The sequence below is a fragment of the Tachysurus vachellii genome, chromosome 15 (genome assembly GCF_030014155.1).
Source record: "Tachysurus vachellii isolate PV-2020 chromosome 15, HZAU_Pvac_v1, whole genome shotgun sequence".
Classification (NCBI taxonomy): domain Eukaryota; kingdom Metazoa; phylum Chordata; class Actinopteri; order Siluriformes; family Bagridae; genus Tachysurus; species Tachysurus vachellii.
The window spans coordinates 21613231-21632968 of NC_083474.1; the positions used below are offsets into that span (position 1 = coordinate 21613231).

General features: G+C 42.7%; 1 protein-coding gene across 2 annotated transcripts in view; it reads left to right on the forward strand.

Moving 5' to 3' along the window:
- The window catches only part of tep1 (telomerase-associated protein 1), a 48222-nt gene that overhangs the window by 11675 nt on the left and 16809 nt on the right, over positions 1 to 19738 (forward strand). For both annotated transcript variants that reach the window (XM_060887667.1, XM_060887668.1), the window contains exons 13-31: positions 1310 to 1526; positions 1647 to 1799; positions 2074 to 2145; positions 3386 to 3507; positions 4147 to 4218; positions 4676 to 4822; positions 5968 to 6259; positions 7913 to 8034; positions 9076 to 9189; positions 9446 to 9563; positions 9809 to 9997; positions 10114 to 10301; positions 10544 to 10685; positions 12888 to 13067; positions 13442 to 13534; positions 13965 to 14097; positions 14745 to 14904; positions 19377 to 19510; positions 19603 to 19691. In XM_060887667.1, coding sequence (XP_060743650.1) covers positions 1310 to 1526; positions 1647 to 1799; positions 2074 to 2145; positions 3386 to 3507; positions 4147 to 4218; positions 4676 to 4822; positions 5968 to 6259; positions 7913 to 8034; positions 9076 to 9189; positions 9446 to 9563; positions 9809 to 9997; positions 10114 to 10301; positions 10544 to 10685; positions 12888 to 13067; positions 13442 to 13534; positions 13965 to 14097; positions 14745 to 14904; positions 19377 to 19510; positions 19603 to 19691 — 2737 coding nt within the window. The remainder of the gene's footprint in view (positions 1 to 1309; positions 1527 to 1646; positions 1800 to 2073; positions 2146 to 3385; positions 3508 to 4146; positions 4219 to 4675; positions 4823 to 5967; positions 6260 to 7912; positions 8035 to 9075; positions 9190 to 9445; positions 9564 to 9808; positions 9998 to 10113; positions 10302 to 10543; positions 10686 to 12887; positions 13068 to 13441; positions 13535 to 13964; positions 14098 to 14744; positions 14905 to 19376; positions 19511 to 19602; positions 19692 to 19738) is intronic.

The window sequence follows — 19738 nt, forward strand, 5'->3', positions numbered from 1 at the left end:
CACTCACTCACTCATTTTCTACCACTTATCCGAACTACCTCGGGTCACGGGGAGCCTGTGCGTCAGGAGTGCCAACCCATCGCAGGGCACACACACACACACACTCATTCACTCACGCAATCACACACTACGGACAATTTTCCAGAGATGCCAATCAACCTACCATGCATGTCTTTGGACCGGGGGAGGAAACCGGAGTACCCGGAGGAAACCCCCGAGGCACGGGGAGAACATGCAAACTCCACACACACAAGGCGGAGGCGGGAATCGAACCCCCAACCCTGGAGGTGTGAGGCGAACGTGCTAACCACTAAGCCACCGTGCCCCCCATACCTTCATCACTTCAGTAAAAAAAATTAAAATCCACAGATCTGCTTGGTAATTAACTGAAACAAATGAAAGGAGTTGTTTTTTTTGCATTGTATTTAAAGTTCATCACAACAATGCAGTCATGTGACACTGTAAAGCTCTGAAACTCATTTCATATGAATTTCTGGTTCACTCTTAATTCTTTATCACAGTTTGAAGGTGTATAAAGTCAGTCATACTGATGGCTGTTTAAAACTCACAGCTTTTTTTGCTGTACACTGTAACTGTACTAGACCTGTAACCTAGCAACAGCTTAGCATCAACCTGACACATCGATCCCGTAGCTAACCACATGTTTTAACCTTTCTCTCTCTCCCTCTCTCTCTCTCCTCCTCTCCCTCTCTCACTCACTCTCACACTCTCACACACTCACTCTCTCACTCTCTCTCTTTCTCTCTCTCTCTCTCTCTTCTCTCTCTCTCTCTCTCTCGCACTTTCTCTCTCTCACTCCTCCTCTCCCTCTCTCACTCACTCTCACACTCTCACTCTCTCTCTTTCTCTCTCTCACTCTTCCTCTCCCTCTCACTCACTCTCACACTCTCACACTCTCTCTCTCTCTCTCTCTCTCTCTCTCTCTCTCTCTCTCACACACTCTCTCACTCTCTCTCTCTCACACACACTCTCTCTCTCTCTCTCTCTCTCTCTCTCTCTCTCACTCCTCCTCTCCCTCTCTCACTCACTCACTCTCTCTCTCTCTCTCTCTCTCTCTCTCTCTCTCTCTCTCTCTCTCTCTCTCTCGCTCTCTCACACGCTCTCTCAATCTCACACACTTTTTCTCTCTCACTCCTCCTCTCCATCTCTCACTCACTCTCACACTCTTTCTCACACACACTCTCTCTCTCTCTCTCTCTCTCTCTCTCTTGCTCACTCACTGTCACTTTCTCTCTCTCACACTCTCTCTCAATCTCACACTCACTCTAACTCTCTCTCTTTCTCTCAGATCGAGGAGCTGTGCTCCAGAGCTGCTGCAGCGTTATCGTCAGGCCCTGGACAAATCTGTACAGATCTCCTGCAGGTACAATATCCCTCCTCTGTCAGGACACACGCTCATCATCTTCATGAGCGCTCCCTGGTCTAGTAATCTGAGAAGAGCGGATTTCAGCCTCCCTACAGAGCCTGCAGACGGAAACACGGAGAACACAAACCTCTCGACCTCTGTGAGCATAAACAAGGACGTTCCCATGAACTTCCCAAAACATAGTACACACATGTTTTTGTTTTGTTTTCTACAACGATGTCATGCGGCTCAGTTCGTCCTCTCGCTCTGTGTTCTATAGTCCTTGGAGGCGGGGTTACTCCTGGCCATGATGATCCGCTTCTGCAGCGAACACACGCAGTTCCTCCTGGGAGACGATGAAGCCATACAGGAAATCCAGATCAAGTCAGACGGACTTTTGGAGAACGTTAAGAAAATAAGCAAGCTGATCTTGGTAAGTGGTTGTGTTTTATAAATCGATGGATATTTGCATCTGAATCAGTGTGGTTTATTTTCCTATAAAACTAAAACAAATTGTTGAGTTTTTTTTTAACGTAACTATAATAAAGAATACGATTTGTTTTAATTAATTCACCATTATTTCTTATTATATCATTTTATAACATTTACTTATTTCTATTTATTGTTAAGTCAAAAGTTCACGTTTGTGCGTTTGTAGATGTTTGTGCAACGATGAAACGTCACTTTCGGTGTCTTCTTTCTGTCAGGAATTTTCCGATTCGTCTCAGAAGATCCCACACAACTACTTCTTCTCCAAGCTTCTTGAGGACAAAACAAAGGTCTCCACTTAGAGCTGATATGAACCCAGATGTAGCTTTAATACCTTTAAAGGTGGGGTCTCCGATTTTTGAGAAATGCTTCAGAAAACTGAGTCGGGCCGAATAATAAACAAAAATCAAACAAAAACAAAACAAATATGTAGTCAATGAGCAGAAAAGGGGCGTGTCTTGTCAATATGGGCGTAGAGTGTGTTCAGTGCGCATGTGTGACATTAGCAGAAAGCGGTTTTAACAGTGACATGGAGGATAAAAACAAAGAAAGAAAGCGAAGAAAGGCTTACGATAAGGTAAGAAGTAGGACGTGTTAATATAGGATCAGCTTTCCAGCGCTGGAGAGAACTGAAGGAGCAGGAAGTTGGTCACATATTCACAGATTGGAGTTTCCTGAGTCAATAACTCCTGAGCTAAACGCTGTTACTACACAAATAACACCTCTTTTCTATCGTAGTAATGTAGAGAGGCAGCTACAACCCACTTTCCACTACAACTACAACAGCTTTCCTCCACGGTGGACAAAATACACAAGTCTCTGTGCAGACGATTGAGAGACAGATTCCTAGGGACCATCTGCAAAGTGCAAAACCCGAAAAGTGAATACTTTAAAAACAGTCAATAACTTCACTGTAATACACCATACTGTTACCAGCTCACACATCGCTGATGTCCTGATAGTTATACTACAACACTTATTTGGGGGAAAATACTTTTTTGTATAATTTTTATGATTGTTGTAGTTGTAGTGGAAAGTGGGTTGTAGCTGCCTCTCTACATTACTATGATAGAAAAGAGGTGTTATTTGTGTAGTAACAGTGTTTAGCTCAGGAGTTATTGACTCGGGAAACTCCAATCTGTGAATATGTGACCAACTTTACTTAAGACGCCGAGGCGCTTTTTTCCTTCTCGATAGGTGAGTAACGTTGGTTTTTTTTTGTTACACAGAACTAATATATGCCTTTGTCCTTTATATGATTATGCTTGTGTGTCATTTTTGCTTGTTTGTTTATCTGCAATCGTATTGTTCTTCCCTTCAGCTATGATAGACACATTTCTTTCCATTAGTTGCCTGGGTTACGTATGTATGTGTGGGCGGAGCTATCGATACAGGGGTGGGACCCATTTGGGTTAGGGGCGTGTTTGTTTTGGTGATTTCAAATGTCAACATTGGCTTTCAAAAATCAGAGACCCCACCTTTAAATGACCTTCACTTAGGTGTTTGTCTCTTATATTTTTTGTCACTCAGGTGGATAACATCATCCTCGTTGGTGAATATAATATTGACTGGTGGATGACGTTGGCAGTTAAAAGATTTCAGAAACTTTCCATCAGCGAACCTTTAGTGGTGAACATTTTAATCAGATGTTCGTAAGTTCTCTTCAGTTTCTCCTTTTAGTAAATATAACAAGCTGAAAATGTTTTAATTTACCTACTGTGAAGTGTAGCACCAAAATGTGTTAGCAAAATGTTTTATTTTTTTGACTCCATACATTTGAGCCTTTTGAGATGTATCTAGGGTGGGAGTTGAACAAAACCTTCTCACAAGCTTTTGCAAACTCCTTTTTTTTGTTATCCGAGATCCCGATGCATCGGTGTGTATTAGAGGTGTGTTTTTCCCTCTGTTGAGAATCTTACACTGAATTTTAGTGTTGAAGAGAAATCTGAGCTGATTTTTAGGTGAACAAGAACTTGGAGCATCTCAGAGAACAGAAATGTGTTTGATATCAACATTTAGTCTGAAGAAAATAACTTTTCATAGTTTTTCTATGAATATCACGTCTAGTATTGTAGAGAAAAACAGAAATACTGATAAAACTCTGCAAATTCTTAGTCCTGAGTGTCTACTTTCATATGAGCTTCATATTAACACCACTGTGGAGTGAGACATGAATAAAAACAGGAGGAAACTCCATGTTTATCTCCATATTATTTGTATTTGTTTATATTTCGGACGTTTTATCTATTCAGTCTGATTGACGTTCTCTCGTGATCTGATTGTTTTTACAGGAACAGTAACATAGATTTGTCAGATGACCCTAAAAACGTGACGCTGTATGGTTTCAGTGAGCAGATCCTCAGGTAACATCACGTTCCTTGATAAAGAGCTCAGTGAACCAAAGATCGCAGGTGCACTAAAGTGTTTATAATAAATAAGCAATATTTTACGTTTTTCAGATTAGATGTGATCTACTAAAAAATTTTTTTTCTGATTTACTAAAATTCTGCGCGGTCTAAGAGGATTGTAACTCTGTCGACGTCTGATTGGAGTGTGTGCAGTTTTAAGTGTGACACTTTCACAACTTATTACTTAATGCAGTTATTCAGTCTTAATATTTATCTGGAGTATAATTAGTAGAGTTTTATTCTTAATTGCAGATCTGAGCTTTAGATGTGGGTTTGGGTAAATGTGAACCAGAGCTACAGATATTATTGTATTGTGTGTTGTGTAGTTGTGTATTGTTTATTGTGTAGCGTTGTGATCCTGTAGACTCAGCCCGTATGAGTCGATGATTACAATGAATTGTTTTCCCTGCAGGTTCATTTCAGAGCGAGGTTCCTCCAGGCTTCTGGATCACGTGGAGCAAATCGACAAACTGCACAAGATCCCTCCTCCAGCAGGTTCCACCGAGAAACCCGAGAGAACGTGCGACGTTGTGCCCCTGCCTGAGGTTCCCAAACTCAGGTACGTCAGAGCACAATTAATTATTATATACTAAGTAAACAATCTAAACACGTCCACTATTTTCTGGAAAAAAAAATGATGTCAATTCTCTGGGAAATGTATTAAAAAAGTGACACTTACTTAAAAACAGACATTTACTTAACATAAACTTGCCACCTGTGGAAAAAAGGGTAAAAAAAAGAAAGTAGCAGAAAAGAAATAAGGTTAAAAAAAATTTGTGAGAATTAAAATAAAAAAAAAAAATCAAGAAAAGGCAAAAGAAAAACAGGAAAAGGAAAGCGTGGTGAAAGTGTGTTGCTCAAATAAAATGTAAAAAAAAGTTAAAATGGAAAAAACTAAAAAAAATGAAAACTAAAAAAAAGTTTATTTATTAATATACTATAAAAAGGACGGGTGTCATAAACTGCAAATGAAATAATGCAGAAATAAAAAAAATATAAGAAAAAAGGGAAAGAAATGGGAGTAAAGAAATAAAATTAAAAAAGAGAAAAAATAAAATTAATAAAAAATAATGAAAATGAAAATGTAGTGAATGAATCTATAATTTATTTTTATAATCTATAAATCTATAATTTCTTCTTTTTGTTACAAACAATAATTTTTTACTTCATTCGTTTTTGACAGAATATTTATTTCAAATCATTTTTATTCTCAACAATAAGAAACAGAGATTAGATCTAGGGGGGCACGGTGGCTTAGTGGTTAGCACGTTTGCCTCACACCTCCAGGGTTGGGGGTTCGATCCCCGCCTCCACCTTGTGTGTGTGGAGTTTGCATGTTCTCCCCGTGCCTCGGGGGTTTCCTCCGGGTACTCCGGTTTCCTCCCCCGGTCCAAAGACATGCATGGTAGGTTGATTGGCATCTCTGGAAAATTGTCCGTAGTGTGTGATTGTGTGAGTGAATGAGAGAGTGTGTGTGTGCCCTGTGATGGGTTGGCACTCCGTCCAGGGTGTATCCTACCTTGATGCCCGCTGACTCCTGAGATAGGCACAGGCTCCCCGTGACCCGAGGTAGTTCGGATAAGCGGTAGAAAATGAGTGAGAGTGAGAGATTAGATCTAATATGTTCCTATTAAATTCATATCATTCTCTGAAAGTTGCACAGGATCTGTTGCAGTGAAATGTTCTCGCTCTTCCCCTTGTCAGGTGGCGCGGTGTGCGCATCTTTATCTCGTCTACGTTCAGAGACATGCACGGCGAGCGAGACGTCCTGGTCCGCAGCGTTTTCCCGGAGTTACGGCGGCGAGCCGCCCCCCTCTGCCTCCACCTGCAGGAAGTGGACCTGCGCTGGGGCGTCACCGAGGACGAATCGGCACGTGCCACTGAGATCTGCCTCCAGGAGGTCTCTCGCTCACAGGTGCTGCTGGGAATTCTGGGACAGAGATACGGCCTGGTGCCACCACGGCCCTCGCTGCCTGACCTGCCGCACTACAGCTGGGTAGGAACTGAAAAAAAAATTGTTTATTCATTACTTTAACAAACAATTTATTGACTGTTTATTTATTCATGCTGTTTTATATGAATTAATATGAATGCTATATCCAGCAGATCTGGGATCTGCTCACCAGATCACATTTATTATATACAGTGGTATTAAAAAAAAGTTTGCCCTCTTTCTGATTTTCAATTTTTTTTTTGCATGTTTGTCACACTGTAATGCTTCAGATCATCAACCAAATTTAAACATTAGTCAAAAATAACACAAGTAAACACAACATGCAGTTTTTAAATAAATGTTTTTAATTATTAAGGGAAAACAAAATCCAAACCCACATGGCCCTGTGTGAAAAAGTGTTTGCCCCCTAAACCTAATAACTGGTTGGTCCACCCTTAGCAGCAAGAACTGCAATCAAGTGTTTGCGACAACTTGAAATGAGTCTGTTACAGCGCTGTGGGGGAATTTTGGTCCATTTATCTTTGCAGAATTGTTGTAATTCAGCCACATTGGAGGGTTTTCGTGCATGGACCGCCTTTTTAAGGTCATACCACAGCATCTCAATAGGATTCAGGTCAGGACTTTGACTAGGCCACAAGTCTTCATTTTGTTTTTCTTCAGCCATTCAGAGGTGGACTTGCTGGTGTGTTTTAGATCATTGTCCTGCTGCAGAACCCAAGTTCACTTCAGCTTGAGGTCACGAACAGATGGCCGCACATTGGATTTTTTGGTAGAGAGCAGAATTCTTGGTTCCATTTATCACAGCAAGTCTTCCAGGTCCTGAAGTAACTTTTTCACAAAGGGCCATGTGGGTTTGGATTTTGTTTTCCCTTAATAATAAAAAAACCTTCATTTAAAAACTGCATGTTGTGTTTACTTGTTATCTTTGACTAATATTTAAATTTGTTTGATGATCTGAAACATTAAAGTGTGACAAACGTCCAAAAAAGTTAAAAACCAGCACTTTTTCACACCCCTGTATATACTGAATGTGTTGAACTACACACACACACACACACACACACACACACACACAATACATTACAGCTATATAAAGTGTAGAAATAATTTTTTTAGCTTGAAATTTTACACTAAACACTGATCAGTTCCTCCTGGATTTCTACTTTATTTATTTATTTATTTATCAAATGTAAAAAAAACTGGATTAAATCACAAACACAGTATTATTCTTTTAGCATCCTTCCAGTGAAGACAAAAAATGTATTTTTTTTTTTTATTTTTTTTTTTTTGAAGACTTTAGAAATTGCCAGAATGTAAAAAAGGAGAAAAATAAAAAAGACATACATTTATTTTTTAAAAACATTATAAAAGGTACATAACATTGTATCAGCTCCTTGTTATATTTTTTATAATTTTTGTGTTGATATTGAACAAAACTCTAAGCTAGAAGTAAAAAACACAGCATTTTTTTTTTATAATAGATAAAAATATTAATAGAAAACATTAGTTTTTTATTTTGTAAGCATTTTTCTAATCTTCAGTAATGCTTTATAAATCGCAGTAATGTCACAATCATGTGTAACGTCTGGCAATTATATATTAAAAATCTAAAGTTTTCAATCTGGTCCTTGTGGAGTTAAACTGCATTTTTATGTGCGAGGTAAACATTTCTATCTTTATATTTCTGTGTGTCAGCTGAAGTCGGCTCCTGACGGTCTGTCAGTCACAGAGATGGAAATTCGTCAGTTCCAGGCCGTGTTTTCTGATTCCGCTCCAAGCCGCATGTTCTTCTACTTCAGATCTCCTCAGTTTCTCAGGTACGCATTCACCTTCTGGAGCGCGACTTTAAGACTCGCTTTAATGCTTAAAAGCTTTATTTTGTTTATTAAATATACATATGATAAACTTTCTACCCTGTAGTTGATTAGAATAGCAGTGAGTTTGTTTGTTTTTATTTGTTTACTTATTTATATTTGTTTTTAGTATTTATTTATTTATTTGCTTATTTATGTTTGTTTTTATTTGTTTACTTATTTTTTATTTGTTTACTTATTTATATTTGTTTTTATTTCTTTACTTACTTCTTTTTTATTTGTTTACTTATTTATATTTGTTTTTATTATTTATTTATTTATTTGCTTATTTTTTTATTTGTTTACTTATTTATTCATTCATTCATTCATTTTCTACCGCTTATCTGAACTATCTCGGGTCACGGGGAGCCTGTGCCTATCTCAGGCGTCATCGGGCATCAAGGCAGGATACACCCTGGACGGAGTGCCAACCCATCACAGGGCACACACACACTCTCATTCACTCACGCAATCACACACTACGGACAATTTTCCAGAGATGCCAATCAACCTACCACGCATGTCTTTGGACCGGGGGAGGAAACCGGAGTACCCGGAGGAAACCCCCGAGGCACGGGGAGAACATGCAAACTCCACACACACAAGGTGGAGGCGGGAATCGAACCCCGACCCTGGAGGTGTGAGGCGAACGTGCTAACCACTAAGCCACCGTGCCCCTTACTTATTTATATTTGTTTTTATTATTTATTTATTTGTTTGTTTGTTTGTTTGCTTATTTGTTTGTTTTTATTTGTTTACTTTTTTATTTGTTTACTTATTTATATTTGTTTTTATCTCTTTACTTATTTATATTTGTTTTATTTCTTATTTCTTTTTTATTTGTTTACTTATTTCTATTTGTTTTTACTATTTATTTATTTGCTTATTTATGTTTGTTTTTATTTCTTTACTTATTTTTTTATTTCTTTACTTATTTATATTTGTTTTTATTTCTTTACTTATTTATATTTGTTTTTATTTCTTTACTTATTTCTTTTTGTTTAGCTCAGTGCCCGAGGCTTGGAGAGGCGACTTTGTAGCTGAATCTGAGGAAACCGCAGCTAAAATGACTGAACTGAAGGAACGGATCAAGTGCGACGGCTTCAGAGTGACGGAAAAGTGAGTTCTGCATATGGAAGATTTATTATATTTTAGCTGAAGAGCTTAAAGTTTATTTTCTCTGATGAACTCCGAGAAAGACATATAAGTAAAATAAACAGCTGTAGAAGAAAGGAGTTAGAATCAGTAGCTTATTCATGCTTTATGAAGCGTTATTAGAGCTGCTGAAAAAGCAGAGTTACTGAATGAATAGATGTTATACAGTATGTGAGGAATGATGTTGTATGTAAAGGTTCTTCTTTCTGTATCTCTGCAGTTACCCGTGTGAGTGGGGTGGAGTCGTAGACGGAAAAGCCTACGTTAACGGACTGGAAGATTTCGCAAAGGCCGTGCTGGAGCATCTGTGGTCTGCCATACAGGAGATTTTTGTGGAGGTGAAAACTAAAATACTACAATGATTATTATAACGCAGATTTACTTTTATAAACATTTTAGTTTCCATCCTGGGACCGAAAGACAGAGATGCCACACCCCTGTACCATGCAGACTGACAGACAAATTGAAAGACCACACCTCTTTATCAGACTGACAGACAGAGAGACCATGACTGGCAGACACAGAGGCCACTCCTCCTTACCTGAAATACAAAGATTATTTGGTTTTCTCTTGGGATGCTCAGGACTCAGATGAGGCGGATCTAACTGCGGAGATTAAAGAACAGGAAGTGCACCAGGATGCCCAACGGCAGCAGTTTTACGGCAGAGCGAAGCTGCTTTTAAAGGCAAAAGAGAAAATCGAGGAATGTCAGCAGAAAGGCGGAGTTCTATTGGTGGAGGGCGGGGCCGGAGTTGGCAAAACTGCTTTTATGGTAATGAAAATGTTATTTTATTATGTCTTTGCAGCTTAAAGAAACAAGTATCCAACACATCAACATCTACATCTCTCTCTTTCCCCTCTCTCTCTCTCTCTCTCTCTCTCTCTCAGGCTGCTTTGAGTCATGCACTCCAAACTCCGGTCAAGATGAAGAAAGCTCCCATGTGTGATGTCATAACCTACTCCACAGCAGCCAGCCATTCAGCTTCTGGAGTTGAGCCCCTTTTGCGCTGCCTGGTCCAATGGCTAAGGAAGAGAAAGCAGCAAGAGGAGGAGCTTCCTTTACACACACCTTATAGGTGATGGAGGTTTTTGTTTACTTTTTTTAGTAGCATACGGTTTGTAAGTGTTTTAGAAGGATTTGTGGTAATATTTTTAGAAGGTTTTTGTGGTAAAGGGGCGGGCTCTATGGAGGTGTACAGAATTTTACTAGTAACCTTCAATATGAACAAGAAGCAGATTCAAATTTGTAAAAGAACCTTGTGGAACTCTGATAAATCTTCACAGAAATGGAGAATAAACACTGTGTTAACCTTAACAGTGATCTGCTGTCGGAGTTCCTCTCACATCTGAAGGTGGTGAAGAAAGGCAAATCTCTGGCTTTACTCGTTGACGGAGCAGATCTGGTACACGATGATAAAGGACACAACATTTCTGAATGGATTCCACAACGCGTTCCTAAGGTGACACAACGCACACTAATAGAGTTTACAGATATCAAGGAAAATAATATATAAGGAATAAAATACTCATGTTGTGCTGTTATAATAAAATGTGGGTGTGTGATGAAGCAGAGTTCCTGTTATCAGTCCAAAAGCTAATTATTTTCCTATGACAGCATGTCAGCCAAGTGTTTTATCCCTCTTCTACCACAGAAATTTGACATGAGATGCAGTGACGGTTTTAGGATTTTTCTGTAACAGGGGCCATTAAAGGGCCACATGCTACATTCAGGGGCCAAGTACAGGGTACATTCAAGCACACAAAATAATTTATCCAGTACGGTGCAAATACATTTCGGCAGTCGTTCCTTTTTCAAACGCTCGAGTGCCGCCAATTGTTTGGGGGTGGAATTGCATCTGTGATCGTTGTGAAAAATCCTCCGGTTGCTCTACTCATCAACGATTGATGGAATGGGGGCCAATCGGTGGCCAATCAGATTTCAGATTCCAGGGCCCCTGTGGCCCCGCCTCTAGAACCGCCCCTGATGAGATGTATACTTATTTTTCAGCCCTTTGAGGAAGTTCAACTTGAAACAGCAACACAAGTTAGAGGAATAACATCAAAGAATAGAAACCTTTATTTACAATGGGTAAAATAAGTATTGAACATGTCACCAGGTACACCTAAGCCTGGTGACTAGTAACATGTGCAGAGCTATAGGGAATAGCGTATAGGTGGAGCTTTGAGCCCCCAAAGGGGCTGGTGTAAAGAGAAAGTCATAGGGTACAGTGGGATGACTGCTTAGATGTAAACAAAGCCATATCCGCCTGGCCAGAAGTTGCCATATGCATTCCAACCCCAAGGGGTGGAGATGCCATTAAATACCTTAAGTGGGAGACAGACATGCCTGCATTGTGGCTGAATAACAAACAAACCCCAAGAAGGTGGTTCTCTGAGAGGGAGAACTCGCAGGCATCTCTGGGTTGAGCATAAGGTTTAAAGACCTTATATGGGCAAGCACTGAATCTCAATGCCCAACTGCCACGCCCAGTCGAGTCAGTCAGTCGTCTGGATAATTGAGTACGTGGATGCACTGGGTCTGTGCCAACAACTGTTGGCAGCACAACTTGAAGGAAGGAGGGTGTAAGGCAAACCGGGTTCTGTTGCTTTTTCTCACAGAACCCACCAGAACCCACTGGGACACACCTGGCAGAAGCTTCCACTATGCCAAGTGGTCTGAGAGAGGTGTTAGCCTCTTTCAGTTCTCACCTTGCCTGGTGCCCTGAAACAGTGAGCTGGCAGAGGGTTACCTAGGAGGTGTTGACACATAAGGAGCAGGAGACTGGGTGGTCATGGCTGAACCCCGAAGCACCGGAGGTGGCTGACATCCTTAGAAACCTTAACCCTCAGGAGTTAGGATTCCTTTCTGGCCCACCTGGCAGAGATGAAAGGGAACTTTTCTGGCATGTCCCAACTTTGGAAGGTGGTGTCAGAGCGCAGGGTCACCCATGATACAGCACTCCAGAGCAGAGAGGGTTAAGGGCCTTACTCAGGGGCGAACAGTAGCAGCTTGCCAGTGTTCTGTCCATTTTGCCACAGAGCCAAAATCATGTAAAATATAAATAGTACAATATACATACAAATAGAAATATAGAAACAATAAAGTAAACCAATTATGTACATATAGAATAGTTCTATTTATTTAGGCTTATATACTGTAGCGACTTGCGCTGCAAGGTGGAAAGCAAGAACAAGGCAGGAAGCAGATGGAAACTTTTATTAAAGGTGTGACGAATGAAGGCAGCAGTGCAGAGTAGTCAGATCAGGAGCTTGGCTGGCAGATGGCGCTCTTTTCTCTGTGACACTTGAGTGCACAATTTAATTTAAAACATTTTTCTTTAAAAAAAACTACATACTTTTTTTAATCTATTTATGGTGAGATGTTAGGAAATGTCTGTGAAGCAGGTTCTCACTTATATTAGAGCAGTCTTTCCATCAACAGCCTTTATTTTATCTTTCTTAAAGATAATAATATAATAAATGCAACTTGTCTTGATCGCAAGAAACTGAAGTGTAGGCTTATAAGAAGCATAAACTTCGATGTCCTAAAAACAGCTTTGTTAGGGACTCTTTCCTTAAATGTTAAATATGAAGCACGCAGATATTTTTACATTTTATCACATGTCCTAAAAATGTCCTAATTAATTGGCTTTTCTGCTCAGGGTGTGTGCCTGGTCCTGAGCGTTACCACAGATTCATCTCTCTGCAACATCATCAGCAAAAATAAAAGCTGCACCATGTTTCCGCTGGGGCCTTTACTGCTGCCGGACCGGAGGGAGATCGTCCAGAAGGCACTGAGTGTGTACGGGAAGAAGCTGAGTGATTCTGCCTTCAATAATCAGGTCTCGTATTAGCATATTAATAAACCAGTATGATGTATTACCTTTCAAAACTATAATTTGTGTGGAAAGCTGTACAAGTCAGATAATGATGTACGTATCCTGTTTATCTTCATGTGTTTATCCTGATCTATTTATTCTTATGTGTTTATTTTCATGTGTTTATCCTGACGTATCTATATATGTTTTTAATTGTGTTTATCCATATGTGTTTATCCTCATGTATATATCATGTACATATGTCTTCACATGTTCATACCGAATTATTTATTCTCACGTGTTTATCCTCATGTGTTTATCCTCACGTGTTTATCCTGATGTGTTTTGTCCTGACATGTTTACCTCACGTGTTTATCCTCACGTGTTTGGACCTGCAGCTCCAGACACTGTTGATGAAGAAAGGATCAGTGAGTCCACTGTATCTCAGCTTGGCCTGTCAGGAACTCAGGAACTACGCCTCGTTCGAAAAGGTGGGGTTGGTGCTGGTGATTTAATAGAATTGTGCACTTTTCCACCACACACACACTTAGCCCCATACACAGTATGTGTGAAGATTCTAAAAGTTAGATAATAGGAAATAGTGTGTGTGTAAAAAGTGTGTGATACCCTACACAGACACACATTTTTATACACATCCATTTCATCCTGAATTTATAAATGAGAGGCTGTCTGATTTGTTGTATGGCAGTTTTAAACTAGTATAATCGTGGAAACTAATGATAGGACCGCCCACTAGCAATTGATGTAGGGGTTTGACTGATGATGATGATGATGATGATGATGATAATCATGGACTAAAATGAAAACTGCAGTCAAACATTCTAGAATAACCTTGATGATTAAAAACATGTTAAAAAAAGTACAGTGTAAATCGGGTAACCCAGGGGTCCTGTTTTCCAGATGAAGGAGCAACTGCAGTGTCTCCCCGCATCTCTGAGTGAGCTCATTCAGTACGGACTGATAAGGCTGCAGACTCAGTACACAGGAACAGGACTCAGCTGGACCCTGGCTGCTCTGACCGTCAGCTCCACCGGTACCGATTAACCGTCACCATCATCATCATCATCACTAATAATCATAAACACAGTGGTTTAACTGGGTTTTGGAGCACTGTATAAATTTTTTGACACATTTTCTCTACTTTCTTGAAATCAATTACTTTAATGTTAAAACAACATAATACACCAGAACAGCAAAAAAGATATTTGTATTTCATTGATCATACTTTTTATTAAGGTATGAAAGAACCGACGAATGAAGGCTTATTAATTTTTTGGAGCCACTAATTGCGAACAGGAGCACTGTGTCTGCTTGTTTGGTGTGTGAGGACAGAAAAAAAAGTAAATGTTTTAGCTGGTGGACAAGGAGCGCAGAAAAAGCATTGCATTCTATATTTGCATGTATTTTATGACCGAGTTATGGAAGGACTGGAAATTGTGCTTGATTGATGCTTGCTTGGCGCTTGTTTTGTTAACATTAGACGTTCACATCAAACAGGTACAATTTCCCGTCTTTCCTAGAAGTTAGCTAGACGAAACTGAAACAGCAAAGTTGAAATTCAGTGTAAGATTTTGGTTTCAGAAGCTTTTGAGAATGTTTGTACAACAGAGACATACTCTTTTGCAATTAATTGTCTTCTAGCTCCTTCTAACTTGTCTTCTGTTTCTCGTCCCTCCACAGGTCTGAAAGACAGAGATCTGCACTTCCTGTTGAACCTGTGTACTGATCTGAGCTCAACATGCAACTCACTGAACTGGCAGGAAGTGATTAAACTTGCCAGGAACCCAAAAACCAGAGTGCCCATGGCCAAGTTCTCCCAGCTGGCTCGAAGTCTGCAGAGGTAAACATCAATCCATGACATGGTTATAAGCAAGAAATAAACCTTTAATGGTTCTTTGTTGGGCTTTAATACATGTTCACAATAGATTCTAGCAACTTAAAACTTTCTTAGGGATCTAATTATTCAATGAATCCGTAAAGAAACTGTGAAGACTTTCTTTATGCATTCTGGAGTCCAGAATTGATGTAGAACCACAAGAAGTTGTTGTTTACTTCAAGAACCCGAAACACATTTATTCAACCCAATACACCAAGTGTGGAAATGTCGGACACTTCATGCACTCATGCCGACAGCTTTGCTTATGTAGTTGAAATGGGGCGGGGCTACCAGGCTATGACACTGGATAAGAAAACTATTTCAAGATGGCAACAACACACCAATGGATGAGATATATTTCTTATACATCCATCCATCCATCTTCTACTGCTTATCCAGTGCCGGGTCGCGGGGGCAGCAGTCTGAGCAGGGACACCCAGACTTCCCTCTCCCCAGACACTTCCTCCAGCTCCTCCGAGAGACATAGTCCCTCCAGCGTGTCCTTACCCGGGGCCTCCTCCCGGTTGGACATGCCCGGAACCCCAGGGAGGCGTCCAGGTGGCATCCGGAACAGATGCCCAAGCCACCTCAGCTGACTCCTCTTGTTGTGGAGGAGCAGCGGCTCTAATCTGAGCTCCTCCTGAGTGACCGAGCTCCTCACCCTATCTCTAAGGGAGCGCCCAGCCACCCTGCGGAGGAAACTCATTTTGGCCACCTGTATCCGGGATCTTGTCCTTTCGGTCATGACCCAAAGCTCATGACCATAGGTGAGGGTAGGAATGTAGATCGACTGGTAAATAGAGAGCTTTCTTCACCACAACAGACCGGTATATCGCCCGCATCACCGCAGAAGATACACCGATCCGCCTGTCAATCTCCTGCTCCATCCTTCCCTCACTCGTGAACAAGCCCCTAAGACACTTAAACTCCTCCACTTGAGGCAGGAGCTTTCCACCAACCTGAAGGGGGCAAACCACCCTTTTCCGGCTGAGAACCATGGCCTCGGATTTGGAGGTGCTGATTCTCATCCCCGCCGCTTCACACTCAGCTGCAAACCATCCCAGTGCACGCTGAAGGTCCTGATTTGAAGACGCCAACAGGACAACATCATCTGCAAAAAGCAGAGACGAAATCCCGTGGTCCCCAAACCGGACTCCCTCCGGCCCCCGACTGCGCCTAGAAATCCTGTTCATATAAATAATGAACAGGACCGGTGACAAAGGACAGCCCTGCCGGAGTCCGAAATGCACCAGGAACAAGTCTGACTTACTGCTGGCAATGCGAACCAAACTCCTGCTCCGGTCACATAGGGACCGGACAGCCCTTAGCAGAGGGCCCCGGACCCCATACTCCCAGAGCACTCCCCACAGATCACCACGAGGGACACAGTCGAATGCCTTCTCCAGATCCACAAAGCACATGTGGACTGGTTGGGCAAACTCCCATGAACCCTCCAGCAACCTGGTGAGGGTATAGAGATGGTCCAGTGTTCCACGACCGGGACGAAACCCGCATTGTTCCTCCTGAATCCGAGGTTCGACTATCGGCCGAATTCTCCTCTCCAGTACCCTGGCATAGACTTTTCCGGGGAGGCTGAGGAGTGTGATCCCCCTGTAGTTGGAACACACCCTCCTGTCCCCCTTCTTAAACAGAGGGACCACCACCCCAGTCTGCCAGTCCAGAGGCACTGTCCCCAGCCGCCACGCGATGTTGCAGAGGTGTGTCAACCAAGACAGCCCCACAACATCCAGAGACTTGAGGTACTCAGGGCGGATCTCATCCACCCCCGGTGCCTTGCCACTGAGTAGCTTCTCAACCACCTCAGCTTGGGGGATTGCCGAGTCTTCATCTGAGCCCTCTGCCTCTGCTTCCTCCCCAGTCAAAGTCAGCAGATTCCCACTCCCACTGTAAACAGTGTGAGCAGGGCACTGCTTCCCCCTCCTGAATTTCTTCGAGGCCAACCGATAGTCCTTCTCCATGGCCTCACTGAACTCCTCCCAGACCCGAGTTTTTGCCTCTGCAACCAACCGAGCTGAAGCTCGCTTGGCCCTCCGGTACCTATCAGCTGCCTCCGGAGTCCCCCAAGCCAACCAGGCTCGATAGGACTCCTTCTTCAGCTTGACGGCATCCCTTACTTCCGGGGTCCACCACCGGGTTCGGGAATTGCTGCCACGACAGGCACCTGGAGACCTTACGGCCACAACTCCGCGTGGCCGTGTTGACAATGGAGGTGGAGAACATGGTCCACTCAGACTCAATGTCTCCAACCTCCCTCGGGATCTGGTTGAAGCTCTGCCGGAGGTGGGAGTCGAAGATCTCTCTGACCGGAGACTCTGCCAAACGTTCCCAGCGAACCCTCACAGTACGTTTGGGTCTGCCAAGTCTGTCCAACTTCCTCCCGGCCATCGGATCCAACTCACCACCAGGTTGTGATCAGTTGACCGCTCCACCCCTCTCTTTACCCGAGTGTCCAAGACATACGGCCAGAGGTCAGATGAAACAACCATCATTGACTTCCGACCTAAGGTGTCCTGATGCCATGTGTACTGATGGACACCCTTATGCCTGAACATGGTGTTTGTTATGGACAAACTGTGACTAGCACAGAAGTCCAATAACAGAACACCACTCGGGTTCAGGTCAGGGGGGCCGTTCCTCCCAATCACGCCCCTCCAGATGTCACTGTCGCTGCCCACGTGAGCGTTGAAGTCCCCCAGTAGAACGACGGAGTCCCCGGTCGGAGCACTTTCCAGCGCTCCTCCCTGAGACACCAAGAAGGTCGGGTACTCTACACTGCCATTTGGCCCGTAAGTACAAATAACAGTGAGAGACCGCTCCCTGACCCGAAGGCGCAGGGAAACAACACTCTCGTACACCGGGGTGAACTCCAACACATGGCTGCTAAGCTGGGGGGCTATGAGCAAGCCCACACCAGCCCGCCCCCTCCTTGAACCGCCAGCTTATTGTGGTGGAGGGGTTTGTGTGCCTGAATGATCCTAGGAGCTATGTTGTCTGGGGCTTTCTGCCCCTGGTAGGGTCTCCCAAGGCAAACAGGTCCTGGGTGACGGGCCAGACAAAGAGCAGTTCAAAACCCCTTATGAAGAAAGATAAAGCAAGGTTCGTGACGTCACCCTGTATGGTGCAACCGGGGCCCCACCCTGGAGCCAGGCCCGGGGTTGGGGCTCGCATGCGAGCGCCTGGTTGCCGGGTCTTACCCCACGGGGCCCGGCCGGGCTCAGCCTGAAGGAGCGACGTGGGTCCGATCTCCTGTGGGCCCACCACCTGCAAGAGAAACCGTAAGGGGCTGGTGCAATGTGGATTGGGTGGGAGTCGAAGGCGGGAGCCTCGGCGACCCAATCCCCGGACACGGAATAGCTGTATTTGATGTTATTTATTGTTTACAGTGGGGCAGTTGTGGCCTAATGGTTAGAGAGTCTGACTCGTAACCCGAAGGTTGTGGGTTCGAGTCTCGGCCCGGCCACGACTGAGGTGCCCTTGAGCAAGGCACCAAACCCCCCAACTGCTCTCGGGCGCCGCAGCATAAATGGCTGTCCACTGCTACGGGTGTGTGTTCACGGTGTGTGTGTGTGTGTTCACTGCTGTGTGTGTGCACTTTGGATGGGTTAAATGCAGAGAACAAATTCTGAGTATGGGACACCGTACTTAGCTGTATGTCACTTACTCACTCACTTGACTGGGAAACTTCTACTTCCTGTTAGTAATAACATGTTAGTGTTCCATTTGAGATGATGCAGCCCTTCCTAACATTTACATTGAATTTGGGATGCCATTTGGGATGCAGGTAGACTGTCTCCCAATCCGAACCATTCATTATTTGATATTCTTAAGAAAGTTAGAAACCCTCTTCAGTGGGCTTTTCTACAGGCTTAAGGTTCTTAAATGGTTCTTGGTCAGATTGGCTGGTTCTGTGAATATTCACAGGATGTTTCCATTGAGCAAAAGCTTCTTTGTAGTGGGAAAATGGCACTGAAAGGTTCTTTGAGGAACAAACAATAGTTATTCTAAAGCCTAAAGATAAAGGTTCCAGGAAGAACCTTAAAATAGGGGTTTCCACAGTGATGCCAAAGAAGAACCATTTTCAAATCAGTGAATGGTTCTTAATAGAACATATAGACAAAAGAATCTTTTTCTACTGCAAGGATCATTTTGTGCCATGTAAAAGTTTGGTGTATGTTAAAGTTTCTACATAGAACCATCTACCCTACCCAAGAACCATTAAAGAACCTTCATTTTTAAGCGTTTAGGAGAGCAGTCTGTTTTAAGTGTTCTGTGGGATCACTGCGAAAACCCATTTTTGGTTCTTCTCTGCATCTGTGACAGAGCTCCAACTAAGACAACAATAATTTACACAGTGCATTAAAAACTTTTTTATAGAACCCTTAATTTTAAAGATGTTGTATATTGTTCTGACGCAGTCTGATCGGATCGTCTTTGCGTGCGGAACCGGACCAGTCCTTCGTTCTCACCAATCCGGATGTGAAATCAGCATTCGAACGACTTTTCCTGTCTGATCCGGAGGACATAAGCAGAGCACACATGATTCTTGCGGGTACGACAAGAACGTATTCACAAAGCACTTGATGATGATGATGATGATGAGAACAAAAATAAGAGCATAAAACACGTGCTGTTTTTCCATAGCTCACTTGTGGGTGCAGTCAGATCCTCATGGAAACGATACGTTCCTGCACTGTGACACAGACACACTCACACAGCTTCCTGCTCATCTGGTCAGTGTCTCTTCCCTGATTTCCACACTTCACCTTTCCCATGATTA